Source organism: Phyllostomus hastatus, unplaced genomic scaffold, assembly GCF_019186645.2.
Source record: "Phyllostomus hastatus isolate PE091 unplaced genomic scaffold, TTU_PhHast_1.1 phas_contig_80, whole genome shotgun sequence".
In the NCBI taxonomy this organism is placed as follows: domain Eukaryota; kingdom Metazoa; phylum Chordata; class Mammalia; order Chiroptera; family Phyllostomidae; genus Phyllostomus; species Phyllostomus hastatus.
In genome coordinates, this window is record NW_025333960.1 from 49,425,071 (window position 1) to 49,447,536 (window position 22,466).

At 54.7% G+C, this 22,466-nt stretch overlaps 1 protein-coding gene across 3 annotated transcripts in view; it reads right to left on the reverse strand.

The window, feature by feature from the left end:
- Positions 1 to 225: 225 nt before the first annotated feature.
- The window catches only part of BCL2 (BCL2 apoptosis regulator), a 168,254-nt gene continuing 146,013 nt past the window's right edge, over positions 226 to 22,466 (reverse strand). For 2 of the 3 annotated variants that reach the window (XM_045849819.1, XM_045849818.1), the window contains one exon: positions 226 to 5,578. In XM_045849819.1, coding sequence (XP_045705775.1) covers positions 5,444 to 5,578 — 135 coding nt within the window. In that variant the 3' untranslated portion in view covers positions 226 to 5,443. The remainder of the gene's footprint in view (positions 5,579 to 22,466) is intronic. The other variant, XR_006786993.1, reaches the window with a different exon arrangement.

Genomic DNA, 22,466 nt, shown 5'->3' on the forward strand with positions numbered 1-22,466 from the left:
GGTCAGGGCCCATAAAACAACCAACCAATGAAGGTATAAGTAAGTGGAACCGTAAGTAGGTGTTTTTTTCTCTAGAATTAATACAAAATAAAATGTCTATCATGCATTTTTATGTGTGTGTAAAGTGTTGGAGGGTGTCAGCCACCTCTAAGAAGCATTTCTTAAAAACAGCCATGGAAGGTAAAAGTAGAATCTTGACAACAAAAGCTTTCAATGCAAAACCACTTTTTATACACTTATTTTTATTTCAAACAAAAAATAATCTCATAACTCAAAACAAAAGCAAAACTTGGTTGAAAACTTAAGAAGACAGTATAATAAACACAACCACCAATACGTCCCAGAAAGAAACTTGATTGGCTATCACTCCTTCAAATAATAACCCTGGAGGGAAAAACCTAACAAAATGAGTGAGCCCGGAAGACCCACTGCCGAGTCCCCAAAAGGTTTAGGGATGTGGCATTACCAAGTGTCTGCATCACAGTCATATTCGGGAAGAGTCCCAAGATCTTCCAAGTAAGCCTTTCCTTCTTGCAAAGTGTTTTTGTCTGCTGGCCTTACACTGGTACACAAGGCAAACTTGGCATCAATAGGATTGTGGCTTTATTTTTCTGGAGCCATCATGATGAATTGGTGCAATGCCGTTCACATTCCACCTGGTTTTCTTCGTGACCAGTGGGATGCTTACATCACAGTTGTCCAAAGTCTGTCCTATGGACACAGACACGGAACAGAATGATTCTTGGGGTAAGGACAAAGGGCTTGCATTATCACTTATCCAACTGAGTTTCCCATTGCTTTATTTTCTTTCTGTGTTGTGCATGACATTTAGAAACAGATATCCCTATCAGCCAGAGGGTTTTTATAAAATATCCTGTTGGTTAAAACGGAAAATTTATTGTTTAAGTAGCCAGTAGACATGTCCAGGTTGGAAATAATATACCCTTGCTGGCAAATGTTTCAAAGAGTTTTGGTCCACCTGCACTGCCCTAAAGAGCTGGATTTTCAGTTGTTTTAACTTCTCTAGAATCTAGACATAGGCAGAGCTGTGAAACATTTCTTGCTTGTGCCCTGGCCAGGTGGCTCAGTTGGTTGGAGCATCATCCTGTACACCAGAAAGTTTCCAGGTTCGATTCCCAGTCAGGGCACACACCTAGGTTGTGGGTTCAATCCTCAGTTGGGGTACATACTGGAGGCAACTAATCAATCTCTCTCTCTCTCTCTCAAATCAATAAACATATCCTCGGGTGAGGATTAAAAAATAAAATGTTTCTTGCTTGTTGCACAAGGTCCTTCATGGAGGGGTGACACTGACCCCTAGGAAAAGTCACAATGGCTTTCCTTTTATGCCCCACAGTCCTGGCTGTTCTGAAACCTCCATACCCTGGTCCAGTCACTCTTGGGGATGTTTGCTCATTGGAAGATTCCTCCCTCCCACCTCTGCAACAAATGCCCTTTGTCCCATTCATTATAAGAAAAACAAAATTCCCTGGGAGATCCAAATTGAAGAATAATAAAGATCTGGTTGGAACCTTCATAAGCCTGACAATGTGGAATTGTATTTCTTAAAAAGTGTGCAGCCACATTTGTCTGGGCAGCAAAAGACACCATGGAGTAAGATCAGAATAGAATTTCAGCTGACCCCCTAACTTCCTCGGAATGGCTCACATTTCCAGCCCTTCCTGTTCCGTTCCGATAGAGCAGGTGCGAGTTACTACCTATAAGTGATAAGAAAGTATAAAAACAGCCGCTGCCTTAAAAGTACAATTGAAATCCGAATTTAGGCTCCCATTGCTAAATTGGTCATTTCAGCGTAAGTTTCATTACGAGGCAGGCTATGTGCAATCCTGTTTGATCAGTCAATCCTTAACATGAAAGGCAGATGTGTGTTGGGGTGGCCTTATTTATGTTTCATCCCGGTTATTCTAACTCTCCTTGATTTATACTCACTTCCTAATTTCCCACGCTGGACCAGGACGAGGTCTTGCAATGATAAGCAATAAATGTTTACTAATGAACTCCAGGTCACGGCCAAACGGTGGGCCAGGGCTGAAGCAGCAGGGATAAGCGGGCTCGGGCAGAGGATGTTTTCTTGTCTGTACGAACTAGTGAAAGCTGCTTTCATCCAAATCTTACATGTACCAGAATCCGCAGCCACTGTGAAAACAGAGGGACCATTTGCTGTGGGGCATGTTGGCTGTGTTGATCTCTTTTCGGAGTGCTTGTGCAGGGAGGGCTTGGGAGGGCGAGGAGGCTCCTGGATGATTTCCTCCTCGTGGTTCTTTCTAAAGCCCTTGACCCCCATTTGGAAAGTGCACGTGTTCTGTCTAACCCTGACCTTGGCCCACATACGCACCACGCGTTCAGGTGTGACTCCCTTCTCAACCAGACACAAGGAGGAATGGTTCTCTGGTTGTCTGATCGCAAAATAATGGAGACGATGAGAAAAAGGAGGAGAGAGAGAAAATGACTAGTTGAGGCGTTTATATACATTCATTGCTTCTAGCATGTTTTTTTAACAAGAAGAAAAATGCAATGTAACTACTCTCCGAGTGAGTGCAGCCACAATACTGTACAGGTCTGGGGCAGGCCGTGGGGCGCCTTTACCATTCAAACCAGGTAAGAAAACCCCACGGCAAAAGGAAACCAGCCAGAAATCAACCCCTGCGAGTTTTTTCTTTTAATATATATACATTTTTGCATATTCTTCAAATCCCAGTTGGAACAATAACAATAACAACAATAAAAGACAAGCTCTGTATGAGAAACGCCCACGTTCCTCACTGGCACTTCTAAAGCAGCGTGGAGGCTGCTGTCACCTGGAGCGGCCTGCACCTGGACTCCACGGGGTGATCTTGCTAGGATAGCAGCACGGGGTTTGATGCTCCATTCCCACCACGTCTGACCATGTAAACCTTTCATAAAATAATCTCTCTCTTAAAAACTAGAATCATTCCAAGGTCTGATCGTCCCATTCCCTGAGGCCCGTGGGGGGCGGGCCTGGCTTCCTCCGTGGGGCTTCCTGCTTTCTCCATGAGGGGTGTAAATGCCACTGTGTTTCAGGAAAAACCTGAAGGACGGCCAGGGCCAGGGCCAGGGCCAGGGCCCTGCGGGAGGACGGCGGGGGGCTCCGGGGGAGTCCGAGGCTGGGTGGAAACGGGCATGTGCGGCAACGCCTGCAAGGCGAAACCCTCGCAGCCGGAATTTAATCCTCCGGTCCCCTCCCATCTGGATCTCCGACGGAATGAACCTAGTGGGTTTAACCAAACACGTATGCAGTCCAAAATAATGCGGGTTAGATTCTGCCCAGGGACCAAGTGACCCTCAAGGAACAAGGGCACGGAGACACGCAGGTCTGCCCGTCACCATAAACAATGGCGGCGGCTTGGACCTGCGTGGAACTTGGCTGAAACCAAGAGCCTCCGTGGCCAGCAGGCTCCCGGGTTTCTCAGGTAGCTCACACCCAGGGCTTATCTCATCTGCTTAGAAAGGAAGAGGCAATAATGTCAAGTGGAAAAAAAATTTGCTAACACATAATGTAGAGGCTGTAACTAAATACAATTTTTAAAAACAAAACGCTGAGATGCATGTATTTTTCTTAAAGCAGCTTTCAAAATATCAACCATAGCATTAAACATTGAAGTTGGTACATTCCAAAGTTCACACAGATAAATGGTATGTAATGCAATAATGCCAGAGTTATGCCATGCGTCTCGAGGTTTTCTAAACTCCAAAAAACATCTCCTAGTTCATTGGCTGAAGATCACTTCTTTTGCTACTGCTCTAGAATTGTCCACCACTATTTTTTTTTTTCTTTTTTAATGCCCAGGATGTACAGATAATCCTCACATTCCACACCTGGAACCTTTTTCCCCACCCCCCCTCTCTGTCAGGTTTTCAAATAAAACCAAACTGCAATGATAGGCTAATGTTTTACATCGTAATTCCGTAGACACAGATCAATCCATCCGTGACACCTCATCTCCACGCTTCCTTCAGGATTTATGACCCTCTCCAAAGTCATTTAAAGCCCTGCTGGAAATCACGCAGACAGGCGGGTGGCCGTGCAGCCGGTGCGCACGCACGACGTCGGCCACACGGCACAGAGGCTGCTGTGTCTCCTTGCTCTTCTTCCCTTTCGGTGGTCGCACTCCCAACCTTCGCCACCTCCCTCTGCCAGGCAAGGCCCAGTGCCTCGGTTTTCTTCCCTCCAGTGACAAACGTCTTCAGGGTGCTGGCTTCCAGGCTCCGTGTGAAAAGCCCTTTCTGGAGGGCGCCCCTGGGTACCGGGCCCGACCCTCCTGGTCTTTCTTGACAGAGGGGTTCTGGGCTCCGTCAGCTTCCAGACGCTGGGAGACCACACTGCTCTGTTTAAAATCCCTCGAGCAGGCCCGTGAGTGCCCAGGCTCAGCTCCAGGATGGGGCCTTGGGGCTGCGGGGCGGGACTGCAGTCCGTGGCCTCTTGCAGAAAAAGCAGGCACTTGTGGCGGCCGGATGCTTCTGGGGACCTCTAGCCTTGCCGATGCCGAAGGGGTCACCGGACCGTTCCCTTCCTCGATTTCCAGGGGATTCTGTTTCATGCACAGAGCCAGTTTTCGGAGGCGGAGTGTAGCCAAAATATACGAGTATACACATCAGGGCTTAAGGTACTGGATGATATTGTATAAGTTGCTGAAATGCTTCTCGGCACAATCGGTAGCTTAAAAAAATACTTTCCTACGGTTTAAGGGCATTTTCCCTGTCCCACTGTCCTCTGGTGTAGATATCTGGGCAGATACCAGGTCCATCTGAAGTTCCCGGGGTTTTTTTTCCCCCCTTTCTTCCAACCGACTATGTACCACATGAGCCATATGCAAAGTCCAGGTTCTTCCAGCCGGGAAAGAATGCACTTCCCCCCAAGCACCTCCCTCTGTTAATATCACAGCCCCCAGGGCACATACATGCAAGGCAAATGAACTCCTTCTCTCCCAAACCTCCAGCAGCCACAAGCCCGGCTTCTGGAACAGTCCTGTCCTCCGTCAGTCTGTTTGCGCTTCAGATGGCGGGTGAGTCCGCCCGGCCAACAGCAGGGAAAGCAGACCCGGTCCCAGGTCCAGGAGGTCTGGGTGGGGCCACACCGGAGGGGCTTGGCAACTAGGTAGGGTTTCCAAAGATAGACTGCGTCATGGGATTGTCTTAAATAAATAAATCTTTTTTTTCCCTCAAAAAATGTAAAAAATAAACGGCATTTTCCTTTGGCAGTAAATAGCTGATTCGATGCTGAGCCTGAAAAGCTGTTTTTGTGGGTTTTTTTTTGTGTGTGTGTTTGTTGTTTGTTTGTTTGCTAGCTTGTTTCCAACAGACCACAGCTCCGCGTCGTGGCCCGTCACTAACGATGCATGTGTTTTTCTGCTGCTTTCGTGAACCTCTTGCATATCTGTTTGCGGGGGCGGGCCCGTCGGCTTCACTTGTGGCCCAGGTAGGCCCCCAGCGTGATGCAGGCGCCCACCAGGGCCAGGCTGAGCAGCGCCTTCAGGGACAGCCAGGAGAAGTCGAAGAGAGGCCGCATGTTGGGGCCGTACAGCTCCACGAAGGCGTCCTGCAGGGGAGAGTGGAGGGGAGGAAGAGGAAGAGGGTTAGCGACGGGGAGCAGACGCACTCTCTTCGCTTTCGCTCGGGAAATGTTTGTGCGGACCCTGGGTCCCTGGCAGGCACCAGGGAGGAATGGCAGTGAGGGACATAGTTGGAAAGCTCCTCACCTCATGAAGCTCTTACCTAGTCGAGTGGGGTGGACAGTAAACGGAGTAAATGTGTCAAATGGCACATCAGGGAGCGGGTAGTGTGAGGGGCAGAAGAAAATGACAAAGGACATTAGAAATACGGGAGGCTTTGCAATTTTTGTGAGCATGGCCATTCATAAGAATAAAAAACCAAAGCCCTGGCTGGCATAGCTCAGTGGATTGAGCGCGGGCTGCGAACCAAAGTGTCGCAGGTTCAATTCCCAGTCAGGGCACATGCCTGGGTTGCAGGCCATGGCCCCCAGCAACCGCACATTAATGTTTCTCTTTCTCTCTCTCTTTCTCCCTCCCTTCCCTCTCTAAAAATAAAATAAATAAAATCTTAAAAAAAAAGAATAAAAAACCAACAACTATGACTACATTCTTTTATCGAATGTCTGCTACACACACTACTTTATTTATTCTTTGTACCAATCTTACGGAGTCGTCTTATTTATTCCTGTCCTGTAGAGAAAACAATCTGACTCACTGAGGTTAAAGGGTTTGTCGAATCAATGGGATAGCCAGGATTTGAACCCAGAGCCGAAGCAGTGCCCTTCCCTCCGCTAGTGCCCTCACAGCAGGTCTGTGAGTGCTCGGTCTTTAGTCTGCGGCGGGTGCCGATGTGGTGGGCACGGCAGGGTGACCCCCACTGGTGGCAGGCCTAGCCTCTGAGATCAAGGACAGGGTGCTCCCTGGAAAGGAAGAAGTTGCAGGGTTTCTCCTGGGGCGGGCAGGGTGGGGGGGGGGCTAGACTGGATGACCATAACCCCGTGTGTAACTCAAGTTGTGCACTTGACAAGCAGGGGGTCCCCTATGGACACACAGGTCCCTGAGGAGAGGAGATGGCTCCTGTCTCTCCTTCGTGCAGCTGCCGGGAAGCCAGGCCGGCAGCGTGCCATAGCAAAGGTCCGTGGGCTGTAGCATGAACCAAGCATTGCACACTCGTTTCTTAGGTTTGTTGGGGGAGATCAGTTTCTACATTTGGACCCAATTAGTATTTGGACAGCTCTGTAAACCCATCTACATGCATAAATCAGTAAGTGAGATGCTTTTTCACATGGCGTGATTCACTCGGCATCCCAACAGCCTGGGGCTGGGGCACACGGTTTCACTCCGGGAGACGGGAAGCGCACGGCAGGGGGCACCTCTGGCGCCGCGCTGCGGCTGAGGTTTGGCGGCCTGCACGGTGCTTTCATCCGTTCCGGGCCGGCACCGCAGTGCCGGGGCCAGGGGTCATCTCTGCCTCCTCCGTGCTGTGCAAGGTCTTGGTGCATGTAGGTGCTTAGTAAATGTTCCTTCAATGAACAGTTCAAGTTTTCTGAATTCAGACACGGGCTTGAATTCTGTTTGGCCTAAGACTTCACCCAGATGCCTACTCTGGCTGTTTCGAAATTATTCTTTCTAAACACAAAGACCTCTGGGAATCTTGGAGTAGTCCTGGAGGTGGGAGTCTAAGGCATCATTAGGGGAACTTCCCACATTATTAAATATCGACTCACGTAATTATTTTTCATGGCTGCGTAGTATCTCTCTCTCTCTCTCTCTCTCTCTCACACACACACACACACACACACACACACACACTGTGCTGTATTGAACCAGTTCTTCATCCCGGTTGTTCTAAATGTTTACTATGATACACGGTATTATGATATATCTCTTACATATACTTTTATGTGCTTGCTCAGATGTGGGCTTTCTTTTTTGGGGGGTGCAGGGGGGACCAATTCCTAGCAGTGAACTCACTTGACCAGCCATCAGAATTGCTCACTGGTTGCCCTGGGCCAGTGACATCACGTACAAAAGGCCACAAGGGTTCAGGGCAGTGTTTCTCACGGGGGGTGGGGGGGCAGTGAGCTGCCCCCCGGGGGGGGATGTTTGGCGGTTTCTGGAAACATTTTTGGTAGTCAAGATTTCAGGTGGGGGTAGAGGCAGGGGTACAGGACAGCCCCCACCGCGGAGTTCCGATGTGCCAAGGCTGAGAAACCCTGTGAAGAAAGATCTGGAAGGAACCCTGGGATCACAGACCCCAGGAGACCCAGCAGCCTCTCTGGTTCGTCAGCAGCTTTGGTCACATGAGCACGACAGGAGCGGCGGAGCCGACCGGCAGGTGAGCTGCCCTGCAGAGGCACCGGGTCAACTCGCACCAGGAGAGGGCGCAAGGGGTTTCTTCTCTTTTTTTTTTTTTTCAACCTAGTGTTAAAATGTTCCAAATTTGAGCCTCAGCAAACTGAGGCTCTGGCAGATGTGAAGGAAACATGGGCTTCGTGTGCTCGTAGTGCAGCGCTGAGGTGACACTCACGGTGACGTGTGGAAAGAGCGACGTGCCTTCTTCCCCGGGCACGGTCAGCAACAAGCAGGGCGGGAAGGGGCCGGCCGGCGCCTGTTTGGGGGCAGGAGAAACTGCCTCCTGCGGGGTGCATCCCGGGACCCTGGGGGCACACTGCTGGGAACGGCGAGGACCCATCCCTCCAGGAGGCTCGCTCCGAGGCAGCGGCAGGCCGGAACCACGACAACCCAGCAAGGGACGCCCTCGGACCACGCATGGGGGGGGGGGGGGGCCGTGTGCAATGGAGCTGGACACTGAGAAAGAAGGTCCGCGGCTGGGCGCTGCGTTTCTTGACCTGCCCGTGGAGTTCCCTGTGGCCAACCAGGACACGGGCTAAGACCCGGGCCATCTGACCTTTTTGGACAAGAAGCCATCCCGGGGAAGTGGAGGGAGAAGGAAGGGATAAACGGGTGGGCGTTGCCCCCCCATCCACCTGGTGCACAGTCCTGGGGGCGGCAGAAATGCCTGTCCGAACACCCCTTCCTCTCGGGGGCTGGGATAACCCCCTCCCTAGGAACACTGGGCGTCTGAGGGGTCGCTTCTGATGAGCATCCCAGGGAACACACCCCAGCTCGGGGGGGAGGGGGGATGCGCCAGCACAGCCTCCCTTGGCCCAGAGGCCCAGCGCAGAGGTGCTGACCCAGCCCGCTGGGCTCTGGGGACCGCTCTGGACTTGGGGGGAAGGTCTGGGTGGAATCCTGGCCTTGACATTTTCTTGCTGATGAGCTTGAACAAATCACCCAGCCCTGAGCCTCATTTACTTCACCCGTAAAATCGGTTACTGTGATGATGAACATAGAGGACTCAAAGCCGTGCGTGTGTCAACGTGGCCCAGAACGTTGAACTAGTGGAAATATTGGCCTGCTCTCTCATCTGTCTTTTTGCAAACCTGCCGCCCTTCCGTCCACAGGCTCCACTGAGGGCGGGGGACGGAGGAGGGGGGAGGGCTCCCACGGAAGCACTTCACTAGCTCCCGCTCAAGGTGCTGGGTGACTCCTATAGAAATTATGGATTAAAACGCACATACTCTGTGTTCCGGGGAAGACAGGAAGTGAGCCTGCAGTGCCCATCTCTGCCTCCTCACCCATCGGTAAGCCGGGTTGCAGGGCTGAGGGGCGTCGTGAGCCCCCCGGGACTGATCTGGCCGCTGAGCTCTTCCCGTCTGCGTTCCAAAGCGGCGAGCAGGCCCCCGGGGTTTCGGGACTGAGAGTCCTAACAGCTCCTGCCACACAGAGTCTCCTTGCTTTTTCAAACATCCTGATTAGGGCGATTTCCGAAGTCTGTTTGAACAGCCTGTCATTATTTGTTTAAGTTTGAAAGCTGTATTAAACAAACACATGCTCATTTCATGTATGAGAAGCAACGACGAAAGGAAAAGCAAACCTGGGCTGCCGTCATGTGACCCAGACAAAACCCCGGTGTGCGGCTTTGGGGGGCACCGCCAGCCTGGGTCCGGTCGGTCAGGACCGGCGAGGGCTCCGCCCGATGTCAGCGTGCGCAGACCGGTTCCGGGGGCAGGTCCTGTCTCCTTTTGCTGGCCCCTCGCGTCCCGGAGGAGACAGGCTGTGCCCCAGCTCAGGCCCCTCTTTCGCAGACAGATTCTCCACGAACTTGAACTCAGAGGTCACAAGTGGCCAGAGGCATGAGTTCCAGCCAGGGACAGCACCCCCAGTGCGGGAAGGCCAAACTCCCACCCCTGGGCCTGTGATGCGGGGTTGGAGGGGAGCTGGGGAGCTGTGGACCGGAACAGACCAGCCTCAGACTCCCACGCTGGGGGGAGATGGGCGGCACCCAAAGCGTTCCTGTCCTTCCTGCATTGAATCCAGCCCTGGGACCACTGCCGCCCACCCCCCTCTCTCCTGCCACCACACCTGCCTCCAGGCAGCCCACCTTCCAAAACCTTCCTTTCTCCGTGAAGAATCCTTCAAAAAGCCCTGGATGGCGTGGCTCAGTTGGTTGGAGCATCGTCCCATAACTGAAGGGTTGTGGGTTCGATTCTTAGTCAGGGCACATGCCTAGGCTGTGGGTTTAGTCCCTGGCCCAACGCATACGGAAGGAAACCCGATCAATGCTTCCCTCTCGAAAAGATGTTTCTCTCTCTCCCCCTCCCTCTCTCCCTTCCTCTCTCTAAAAGCACTGGGGGTGGGGGGAAGTCCTTGGGTGAGAATTAAAAAAACCCTTCAGAAAGTTTCAGGTTGATTCCAAATAAAATGAGATTTAAATACAGACAAATCAGATGGGCAAAAACTGAAAAAGAATGCTGAGTTCTGCTGAAAACACCGGGGTGGGGCGGTGGGGGGGACCCCAAGATGCTCCTACACATTGCCCCACCCCCAGGGAAGATAAATGTGGAGACCTTTTCGGATTTGGCCGTGCGTACCGAAACCTTGAAAACACCGTCCTTTTGTTTGTAATTCCCCTTCTAGTTATTTATCTTGAAAACATAATAAAGTGCACGGGTGGTTTGTCATAGTTTAAATCGGAAAACGACTTACACGTCTGAAAATCGGATCAGGTCAATGACTTGTGGGCACACCCACGCCACGGCCACTGAACTCGGTGCCCGAGGTCCGCTGGGCAGGAACGGTGTTCCCGACCCAAGGCCCAGTGACACAGGCACCGGCTAACCCAGCTCCCGCAGGCTCAGGCCCCGGCTCCAAGCCAGTGCTCAGTTCTCCTGAGGCCGAGCGGAACTTGAATATGGCTTGGCTGGCTATACACGAACGAGAAATCCGGCTTCACAGTCCCTGAACCGACTGTGGGTCGGAGCAGTATTCGATCACGGGAGAGCCCCAGGGGGAAGCCCACGCTGCCCCAGAAGAGCTTACGGCGCAGGCAGAGGTGCCGCCTCCGTGCGCGCGCCCGACAGAGCCAGGTGTGCCGCGCCCAGGGGTGCCCTGCGCGGAGCGGAAGACCCGTCCGTCCGTCCGCAGCAAGAGGGCAGGAAAAAGAACACCCAAGGGCGCCAACGGGAAATCAAACGCTGCTGTCCAACGCCCTTGGGGTCTCCTATCTTTCACGGCTTTTGACTTCGGTCTCCGTGGGGATCCCCTCCCCAACGCCAACCTGAGGGTTAGGGACGGAGAAGGAAAAGGCCAGGACGCACTGCCGTCACACAGAACTTGGAGCCGCTGGGACGCCCCCAGTGAGTTCGAATCTCTCGGATGGGGGTTATCATGCCTACTAAAGATATCGGCCCTTTTTAACAGGCGAGGCGAAGGAAGTGGAGCTGGGTAAAGGGAGTTGCGTACAGTAGGGACTAATAGGTGGATCTGAGACTGGAGGAGGAAAATAGAGGCTGGGTTTACCCCGCTGACTCCGGTGCTTCATGGGCTAGAGCCCCGGCAAGCAGTGGGTTCCGGTACCTGCCCCCTCCGGTGCCCCCTCCCTCCCTGGCCGTCCCCTGCACCCGGGCCCTGACCACGCCCCCAGCGGCCTCCTCTGGCCTCAAGTGAGGCTGAAGAGAGCCACCCAACCGTGCAGACCAACGCGGCTCTGAATTCACGGCCTCCCAGCTCAGCGAGTTCCCGAAACCACTTACACGCCCTCAACCTTGGCCAGATGTTTTCTCTGCTCCTTCCTTTCCATGGCTATCCCACACAGCTGCCACTGTTCTCGTGCGTTCTCCTGTTTCGCAACCGGTGTCCCTTCTTTGTTCTCTGAGAAAACCGGGGCCGCTGGGTGAGAACGGCCACAGCTTCTCATGCTGGTGACCCATGAACTCACCTCCCCGTCCTTCCCGGACCCTTCACCCTGCACTCTTATCCCACCGTCTCCCGTCGCTTCTGGAACCTTCCTCCTTCCATTGTCCCTGCTTTCAACCACCCTTTCAACCTCACCCTCCCTTCGGCCCCTTTTTCCCTCGGCACATAAACCTTCAGATTTCCTCAGCAGAGAACACACACTTCTGGGTTAATCCATGAAGGACAAGGGACTTGGGGGCATTTATCCGCTGACAAAAAATAAAAATAAGAAGTTCAGGTTTCCTCACAACGGGCACGCTGATGCGGCCTTGCACCCTCGCCATCACCTTGCTCTCCTCACCGCCCGGACAAGGACCAGTTGCCGACCCCTCCCCACCTACACACACACACACACACACAGGCTGCCTTCCCAGCCCTGCTTTAACCCACCCCATCGGGCTTCTGCCTCCTCTCCCCTATGCCTCTAAACCGCCACCCAGAGGCCAGAATGCCCTCCCCCTGGTTAGAGTCGCGGGATGCTTTCCAGGTGTATGTCCCTGGGTGCTTCGAGGCACGGGACCGAGCGCCTCCTGGAGAACGGCCTCCCTGGCCCCCCACCCCCCCCGCACCCCCCGGGGCAGCGCCTCCGCTCACGCTCCCTGTGCTCCCGTCTGGACGGTCCTCTCTGTCTCTGGCCAATCTCCTTCACCCGCACGGCCTCGGACACCATCCCTGGCACGGCGTCTCTGAACTCTGTATACCCGCCCTCACCGGACCCCTGACAACCAGACTCTGACCCCAGCTGCTTCCTAAGACGTCCTGCGGGAAGCTGCAGTGCAACCGGCCCCAAACCAGGGTGATCATTGCCTCCCCCCCCCCCCGGCAAGCACGCCTCCCTTCCTGCCTTCGCCGTGGCCATACTGTTAAATATTATACCCAACTCGGGGAGTCTTCCCCCTTCCTCATCCCTGTGCCCCACCATTCCCTCACTGGTAAACCGCACAGTTGACTGGGGAGATGGTCCCAGGACCCACTAGTAAGGGGGTCGGGAAGGACAGCTGCCATAACTCAATCCCGCTGCTGGTAACTGGACCTTAATTCTGCTGGGAAATCTGGCGGCCGGTGCAGAAGATGCTCCTTTCACTGTTCCACGCAGGGGCCCCGGAACTGCGGTACTTATTGTGCGAACCAGCTCCTGGCCTTCATTGGCTGAGGGCTGCTCCTATAGAGGCGTCAACACCCCAGCAGCTCTGCCCGTCCTGTGCATGGGCGTGGAGGGCTCCAGAGGCCAGAGAAAGCCCTTGGGGAGAGGGATGCAGATGCCGCCCTCTTGGAGCCAGAGGTCAGCCAGTGAGCACTGAAGGGCAGGGCAGCAGGCGTGGCCAGGGCAGAGGGTGCCCCACCCACTGCTCCGTCCCCAGGACCTGCTCTCCCCAGCCTCACTGCTATGATGTCCCGTCTGGTCTCTTGGCCCCCAGGCTGCAGCCTGCCCCTCAGTGCCCTCTCCACACTGTGCCCAGAGCGGTCTATTCACAGTCCAAGCCATCACTGCCACGTGTGTGAATCCCCATTCTGCCCCAGGCCATCCAGCGCTCCCGGTGCTCTGGCCCCAACCCAGCTCTCCTGCTCTGCTTCTGCCGCTTGTGAGTTAACTTCAGGTCCCTCGGGGATTCTGTGCAATTCTCTTCTTTTCTTTTTAATCTTTTTTAAAGATTTTATTTTTTATTTTTAGAGAGGGAAGGGAAGGAGAGAGAGAGAGAGAAAGAAACATCAATATGTGGTTGCTGGGGGCTGTGGCCTGCAACCCAGGCATGTGCCCTGACTGGGAATCGAACCTGTGACACTTTGGTTCGAAGTTCGTGCTCAATCCACTGAGCAACGCCAGCCAGGGCGCAATACTCTTCTTCAGGCAGTTTCTCCCAGCCCCCAGCTGGGGTCACATGTTCTCGGGCTGCTCCCTGCTCACGGTACTATCGGAACGTCCTCCATCCACAGGGACATCTTCTCCCGCTCAGCCCCTGGAGGCGCAGGGGCCCCGTTTTATTGTTCTGTTTACCATCGGGGCCCCTGGCACATGTGTCTGTCACACATTAGGCCCTCAGCAAAGGTGTGTGGGCCTGAAATAAACTGATACCTTTTCCTAAAGAACAGGTTTTCCAAACACATCTTACTAAACAATGTATTTTTTAAAGGGAGGTGTTCCAAGGACACGTCAGGGATGATGGGCTTAGAATCCAGGGCTTCGCTTCGGCCGCAGACTCCGCTCCTCCTAGGAGGGGCGGAGGTCCAACCAGAGCCAACGGTCGGCATCAGATCGGACGGGGCCGCGTCTGTGCCGGGTTGGTGTTTTGAATGACACCCCACCTGAATGCCCGTGAGTCTCCAAGGGCACTTCCCAAACTCACTGCACCACCTGCCCCTCCGTCAGGGAGGTTCCTGCTGAGTCGTGAAGACACACTTGTAAGATGCTGCCTGGAGGGAAAAGGCAATAAGCTCAGCTCCTCCAGGAGAGGCCCCTGGGGCGGGCCATGCAGGACAGGGTAGGAGGCCCGAGGCCCCCAGCTGTCCCTGGACGTCCTCGGGAACACTAGTCCAGGGGGACTAGTCCTGCACTCCCCTGATGGCCTGGTGCCCGAGACTGCTCCAGCCCACAGCCTGCTGGCACGCACCTGCCAGGTGAGAGGGGCTGTGGGGAGGAGGGGAAAGGAGGAAGTGAAGGCAGGCAGGAGGCGGCGCACCCAGCGGAGAGGACAGCTCCCCGAGAAGCCCCGGAAGCGGTCATTCTCTGGACACCGATGTGTCTGGGAGCAAAAGGGGAAGCCGGCAGCCCAGCCTGTGAGTGGTGGCCAGCGGAGCACACGCAAGGAAGTGAGGACTTTTTTCTGCCTGAATAACGCAGCTGGTGAGGAAGTGACTCCATTTCCCCCCTTATCATTGGCTGGGCAGGATTTCCTCTGCAGCCGCTTTGTGCTGAATGAGTCTTGAGGGTTCCGCCTGCAGATCACAGCCCTGTGGCCGTGGCAAGCTTCTGTCCCCGTGTTCTTCCTCTCACCCTCACCCCCCCCCCCACCCCCTTACTCCCAAAATATTGATTCCAGGTTTGGGGGAAGAGGAAAGGAGTAACAAACAACCTTCGCACATGTAACTGAAGGACACACAGCTGCCCAGTGACTGCTCTGCCACCAGACTTGCAGGACCACCCCCAAGCCACCCCCAGTGAATGGGCCTGAACCTGCAGCGTCTGGGCCCAGGGGGAGGGGCCAGTTGAATCACAGGCCAACGCCATAAAATGAAACCTAATCTAAGTGTCATCTGGATGTAACTAGAAACCTGCTAGAGAAATGGCAGGAGATGAAAAACCCAAACAAAACAAAAAACAAAACTTGCCCGCCTACCTCAGTAGGTCCACAGACTTTTTGGGTATATTTTGTGATGCAAATCAAGCTGAGGATGCAAATTAGGCAGGGGCCCTCAGGAGCCTGTGCAGGGCAGAAAGTGAGAAGCCCACATGGTTTCTTCTTTTCCCCAGCAGGGCGCGATTTCAGAATAATTTGCCAGGGAGGCCGATACTCTGGGGACCCTGCAGCCAAGGAGCTGGGTCAAAGGCCGCTTGCCTGGCCCACCTGCCAGGAGAGCGTTGAGCCAGAGCTGGCTGTTCCGGGGAGGGGGGTGGGATCACAGAGGTTCTGTTAGTTTCACTGCCTCCCAGGCCAGGCCCAGGGAGGTGGTGCTCTCAGGAGGGAAGACCACAGACAAATTCCCTGCTCCACTAGCCATGCAAATGCTGCAGGGAGAAGGAACTCGGCCACCCCTGGGACGGATCCCTCCCCCCAGGAGGGGCCAACAACCCAGTGCTTCAAAAGATGACAGGTGAAGCCCTGGCCAGGTGGCTCAGTTGGCTGGAGCGTTGTCTCATACACCAAAAGGTTGTCAGTTTGGTCCCCGGCCAGGGCACACACCTAGGCTGCGGGTTCCATCCCCGGTCAGGGCAGGTACCAGCAGCAACTGATCGATGTTTCTCTCACACGGATGTTTCTCTCTCTCTCTGCCCCTGCTCCTCTCTCTAAAGTCAACAAATATATTGTTGGGTGAGGACGGGATATAAAAAAGACCATAGGTGAAAATGGGCAACGCAATGCATCTAGACAGAAATGTGCTAAAATATGTTAATAACTGTGTTATTGGTTCAGTGTGTTCATGTAATGAACCAAAGCAGGAGAGAGTAAAGGCCCTATCTATACTAGACCTGAAACCTCATCTTCCGATTGCTTATTCATTCAGGAACCAAACGTTTTTACACGGTGCTGAGGAGTCAAAGTCACGTGAGACACAGGCCCAGCCCTCCAAGAACTGCTGGGCAGTAGTCGCGGGCATTCACAGCAGCTTTAATGGGCCCGAGAGTTTTCTCAACACATTCAAAGCTGTGTGTGTGTGTGTAGGTGCGTTCATCCCTGCCCAGCTCAGGGGAGGAGAGAAGAGACCCAGGCACTTGACCTCATTTCAAGGGTGCCTTCTGCAGGACCTCACCAGCACAGAGGCCTCAGTAACCTGCCTGAGCGGTTTGGCTTTAAAACCAAGTGTCTCCATTTTTCTTGCTCACCTTCCTCATTCCACCACCTTCTCTTGGCCAGAAGCCTCTGTGTGCTCTGTGGCTGCTGGCGCTCGGCCTTTTCTTGCTTTGGGCTTATGCTGTTTTCACTGGTTTGGGGAAAATGTCGCTTTATGATGCTGGGTGGGGCATGAATGTACGTGGAGTGAAGAAAGTGTAATTATTACAACTCAACAGTAAAAAGACAAGGAGCCCAGTTAAAAAAAAACAGGCAACGATTTGAATGGACATTTCACCAAAGACGACACACAAATGGCCAAGCATACCAGAACCACAATGAGATACCACTTCCCACCTACCACCATGGCTACAATGTAAAAACTGGACAATAACAAGTGTTGGCGAGGAGGAAAAGAAACTGGAAAACAGTGGTGGATTCTCGAAAAGTTGAACAATTACTGTACCAGCCAGCAATTCCATGCCTAGACACACACCCTAGGTAACTGAGAATACATGTTCACACAAAAACGCGCACACAAACATTCACATCAGCATTATCGGGAAGAGCCCAAAGTGGGAACCACCGAAATGTCTACCAAGTAATGAAGAGATAACCAAAACATGGTGCGTCCGTGCAATGGAATGGAAGTTGTCCATAGGAAGGAAAGAAGTGCATACCACACGGATGAAGCTTAACAACATTATACTCGGTGAAAGAAGCCGTTGTACCAATGCCATGTAAACATAACGTCCAAAATAAGCAAATCTGCAGAAACAGAAGTAGTTTAGTGGTTACCAGGGGCTGGGGAGAGAGGAGAATCGAGAGAGACTACTAAAGGGTGCAGGTTTTAGGGGGGAGAGGGGGAGTGATAAAAAAAGTTCTGGAAGTAGACATTGATCACAGTTGCACACCCTTGTGAAACGCTGCAAACCAATCACTTTGAATTTCACGCTGTGTCACATATAAAAAAACAATGACGTTGCTTACACTGCATGGAAACGGGGACGAAACGCTTTTTACGACACGTGGCATCTGACAGAGGGACGCACGGGCTCTGTAACCCTCCCTCACAGCGTGGGTGTGGGAGATGCAGTTCCCCTGCTTAGACAGTCCGTACCCTTGTCATCTTCCTTCGGATGAAGTTTTTCAAGCACAGGCGGTGGCGTGGCGGGGGAGCACTGTTCTGGATGAGGAGTTAGGCTGGCTGGGTGCCCATCTGGGCGAGCCACCCGCTTGATCTCTCGGGCCTTTGAGTTCCCTGTCCGAACACTTTATCGGTAGCTTGTCCCACGGATTCTCTCTCCCGTCTGCCATCCTGGGCTCCCACGGTGAAGGACCTTATTCCCCGTCTTGCCTTGCGCACCTCTTAGGGTGTGGCGCGAGATCTCCGGATGCGTGTCAGAGACTGTGTCACCCACCTGCTGCACATCACTGACCTGGTCTCTGTGGGGTCTGCCTCTGTCTCCTCTGGCCTCTGAGCCCCTCCTTTCCCCAAATCCAGGCATGGCCTGCGTGCCTCCTGCTATGATGCATGCTCAGAGAGTCCCTCCTCTCTGCAGCGTGGTGGCCACACGGCCTTGGCCTCTTGATGTGCCCGGGCGCTTCCCATCTCTTTGTTTTGGTGACCGTAACCCAGGCATTGGTCCCACAGAGCCCTCTGCCTCTGGTGCTGGCAAGAATCAGAGCCGGCGACATCAGTGGGCCTCGGCGTGGGGAGCAGGTGGGACGCTCTGCTTCTCCTCGATATCGTGCGGGGCTCTCCATGTCCGAAGTGGGGCAGGGATCCCTCGGGCACATGAGCGTTTGGAATACATCCACCAACTGTTCTTTCGTGGGTCTGCAGTCCCAGGTGGGGCCACCCTCCCTGTCCCCGCCCTGCCAGTGTCCATGCCTTCCTCAGAATACATGAGCATGGCCTTCACCCCCCTGAGCCTCCCTGCAGGACACTGTCCACGCTGGGCGCACACGCCATGCCCCGCGGTGCCTGCTGCGTGGGCGGGGAGGGCACGGCCAAGGTGCGCACCCCGCTCACTGCCGCCGCAAGAGTTAATTCATGAAAATATGCCAAAAATGGGAACTGAAAGCAGATGCTTGCTGAGTTCTGCGGCTTGGCCTAATCACTGTCATCAGGAGGGGTGGAGGGGGGACCTCCATTTATTAACCGTGGAGGGCCAGAGTTGGGGGCCAAATGTCTGATTCTCACTTGTTTAAATCAGCAAGTGTTGACTGAGGTGGGTAGTGGTGGGGAGTACAAAGAACCCACATTTCCTAATAGGAACTTGCTGAAAGTGGCCTTGGACCTGGAATGGGGGAGTCAGAGTGACAAGAGCCAAGGCGGAGGGAGTTGGCATGAGCAACACCTCGGTGGGCAGCGTCGACCTTCAGCCATGCCAGCTCTGACCCTGGCTTTGAGGACTGGCTGAGAAATCAGCACGGGTGTCTCTTCTGGGAGCTCCAAACTGCACGGGTCCCAGGGCCCTCGCCTTGATGACAGGCTCAGACATCTGCCCGAGACCAGATATGCCCCCCAGTGGTGCTGGTCCTGGTGTTCTCAGCCTGCAGCGAGTCAGCCACGACTCTGCTTAAACCTCCCAGGCTGCTAACATCGCGCTCAGAAGCACCCGGCGCTCTAACAAGCCTTACCCTGTCCCCAGCCCCCCCCAGCTCTGCGGGCCCCGAGTCTCCGTGTGCAGGTCCACGTGGCCGAGGCGATCCCGCACGCCGCCCCAAACTATGGGCCCACCCTGCGCACGAGAAGCGCAAGTGTGCGGTCTGCGCTGGGGGCCCAGGCGCGGGAGCATGCTGGTGAGCTCGCTCAGTGGGCTCCAGATGGGGGTCTTAAGCAAAATCTGCTTTCACTTTGTAGTTTATGATTTAGTTCAGTTCACCTGGAAAGACTCAACATGAATAAAAACAGATGCACGTCAAGGCGCACTGCTGGCTCTCTGACAATCCTCTTCCCTCCGCGGGAGATGGTCTTCCTGTGTCCGGGGAGGAGTGCAGCCCTTTCCAGCACAAGCGAAGTGCAAAGTCTCTGTCAAGGGCGCAGCTGTCGGTGCTGGGAAGGGCAGACCCCAGCAAGGTCAGCACTGGGGTTCCAGCTCCAGGATCGTGAACGTGTGGACTGAGGTACGCCCGTGTGGCTGCTCGTCCGAATGGATATTTACCACGAAGGACTTGTGACAGGGTGTACTTTCTGTTGCCAGAAAAAGAGAAACAGACAGAGACAGATGCAGAGATCCCGAAAGCACTCATCTTCCGTCACACGGCCCCCGGGGAAAGCTGACATCTGGCTGACCTGGTACAAGGACAGCCCCTCGCAGTGAAGCGAGCCTGCTCTGGACATCAGCAAGGTCAGGAAATGGCCCGCGTGCACTGAACAAGGGCCGTCGGAGTTGCCGGCAGTAGGCACCTACGAGGAGAGAAGCTGGGTCCCCAGGAGCTCGGCTTCCGAGGCCACTGTCGTTTGCTCAGGCACCTTTGCCGCAGGCGGAGCGGAGCCTGGGAGACCTGCCTGCGGAAGGGGCACCAGGGTCTGCTGGCTGCGCCCCAGCGGACGTGAACCACGCTCCGGGGCCTGACTGCACCGACCGCCCTCTGGCGAGGAGCAGGGCTGGAGCTTGGCAGGTGGACCTGGCAGGTCAGTGGTCAGTGTCCTGGCCTACACGAACGGTCTCACAGCTCCTGCCATTGCCGGCGCCTCGGAGAGGGTCAGCGCGAGTTGAATTCATGCTGCAAACACGTGCGAGCACCTGCTCTGTGTTCAGCCCTGCACTTGGCGCTCAGGGGCAATGCAGGCGACCATGGCGTCTGCATGACAACACGCTCCTTGGACCCACCACTGTGCCTCGCCCAGACCAAGGACTCCATAAATACTCTGTCAGTGGGACAGCTCCGAGATGACCCCTCAGGTCATCAGAAGACGCTCCAGTTGGGCTGGTGAAGCCTTCAGAATGGGCTTTGGGTCTAGCCACTTGTTATTTCCACCGTGGGGAGCTCCTGGGTCCAGGGCATGGATCTTGGGTCCCCGTGCAACAGGCTTTTCATAATGCATTGGTGCGAACTTGGGAAGGCTCTTGCTAGCTGTGCCGTTCATGAGTGTGCCCATGGTCGCTCCTGCTTTGATCTCTCCTTTGGACGTGTCCGAACCAAGGGATTCCCCCGCAGTCAAGCCACTTATCCAAGTATTTACTCAGTGTCTACTTCTGGGATGAGGAGAGAGATCTCACTGCTGTGCCAAGCCCCGAGAGGTGGCCCTTCTAAACGACATTATACAAAGCGACGGGGGTCAGAGAGGTGCCACAGCTTGCCCAGGGTCACCCAGCTCAGCGGGGCAAAGCTGTGATCTGGATCTAGGGCTGTGCAAACACTAGGCATGCGCTTTTCAACTCTATTTCCCTTCTCCTGTCGGGGGCAGAACAGTAAGCATGAGATCGAGGCCTTGGGGAGACACGTGATAAATGAGAGGTTAAAGAGGAAGTCCCGAGGAGTGACAGGGATGGGCTGAAGGGGACACAAGGTTAGCAGCAGAGCCCGGAGGGCTCTGCGTAAGGACAGAAAAGTGGGGATGGCATTTCAGGGCATGGAATCATGTGGGGGGCTGGGGCCCCGTGGTGGGAGGTCCTGGGGCGGGGGGGCTTGTGTACGCAGGCAGAGAGAGCAGAGTCGCAGTAACAAAAAGAAAGCCCTGTGACCACAGAGAAAGCATGAGTCACAAGGCCCCCCCTACTACACACACTCCCCCACCCTGCGTGCTCTGGGACCCCTCAGCCAGTGGCTTGGCCCTGGTGGGTGATACTGCACACGCCGCTTCAAGAGTATTTAAATGGGCGGAGACCTGAGCGATTCCGTGAGCGAGACTCAGGAAAAGCCCTCCTGTCTCCGGGGCTGCTTCCCAAGGTATTCTGGGATGTCAAGAAGAGTAACATTTCCTGGAGTCACAAAAACAAGCCAACGTGAGGCCTCTTCAGGATATGAAAACCGATGAACCAAGGACCTCCGCAGTGGCTCCTGGATTTCGATCCTTCCGAGCAGCCGTGGATCCTGATGGACCAGAAGCAACGGCGGCCCCGGCAGGAACAGAAGTGGCTCCCCGACTGCGGGCACAGCCACCCTCCCGGCCCCGCTCGCCAGCCTGCCACCCAGCGGGGCCAGCACCCTGCGGTCTTCCTCCCGCGGCCCCACCCGCCCTTCTCAGGACTCCCGACGGTCTTCTCTGCGGACTTAACGTTTGGAGAGCTTTCATCCCTCGACAAAGCCAGGGGCCTTTACATTCCTAGGAACCTGCCGGCAGAGCATTTTACAAGGGCCTGTCCGCCCACCGGGCATTGAATCCTCTCGTGTTCCGTGTTTCTGGAAGGCAGGAGTTGGTGGGGCAGGTTTTTGCTGCATTCGGGCCAAATTCGAAACAGTTCAGAAGTTGCCACGGCCGAGAAGACGGTCAGGGCAAAGACTCCAAAACACCAAATCCCAGATCAGGGAAGGCAGAGTCACAGAGTCTGGCAGGTCCCCAACCCCCCTGCCTGGGGGGGTACAGGGGATGGACAGAGGGGGACCCAAGCCGGTCCTCGGAGACCTCCCCGGTGTCCCGAGTCCACTGTAATGCACACAGGATGCCGCTCTCGTGTACCAGTCCCCTTGCCTCCAAAACACCCTTTCTGTTTTTCTCTTTTCCTTTGCTTTCCTACTCTGTCCTTGTCTTGAATTGTATCAATGGAAGCTTGTTCTTAAGCTCTGGTTTTGTTCCTGGTCTCCCTTTTCTGCTCTTTTCCAGGACACACAGGCAGCTCCGAGTTCCCTAGAAGACAGTGATGCCCACCCTCTGGGGTGGCTCAGTGAGCTGAGGCCCCTGTGGCCATGGGAAGGGCTTGGCTACAGCTGCATGGGGACCTTCTGGCCCTCTGCCTGGTGGCAGGACCCTGGTTGTGGGCACTGATGGAAAAATCTGGGCTGGACTCGAACCCTGCCGGAGAGGGTGTGAGGCCACGAAGCCTGACAGGCACCAGGCGTGCCGTCCTGCCCGAGGTCTCGGCCACACGCTCGCTCCTCCAGCCTCCACTGACCCCGCGGGCGACACACCCCTGACGCGGTGATGGGACGGGTAGACAGGAAGGTGTGTCAGATAAACGAGCAGATGGCAAGTGTC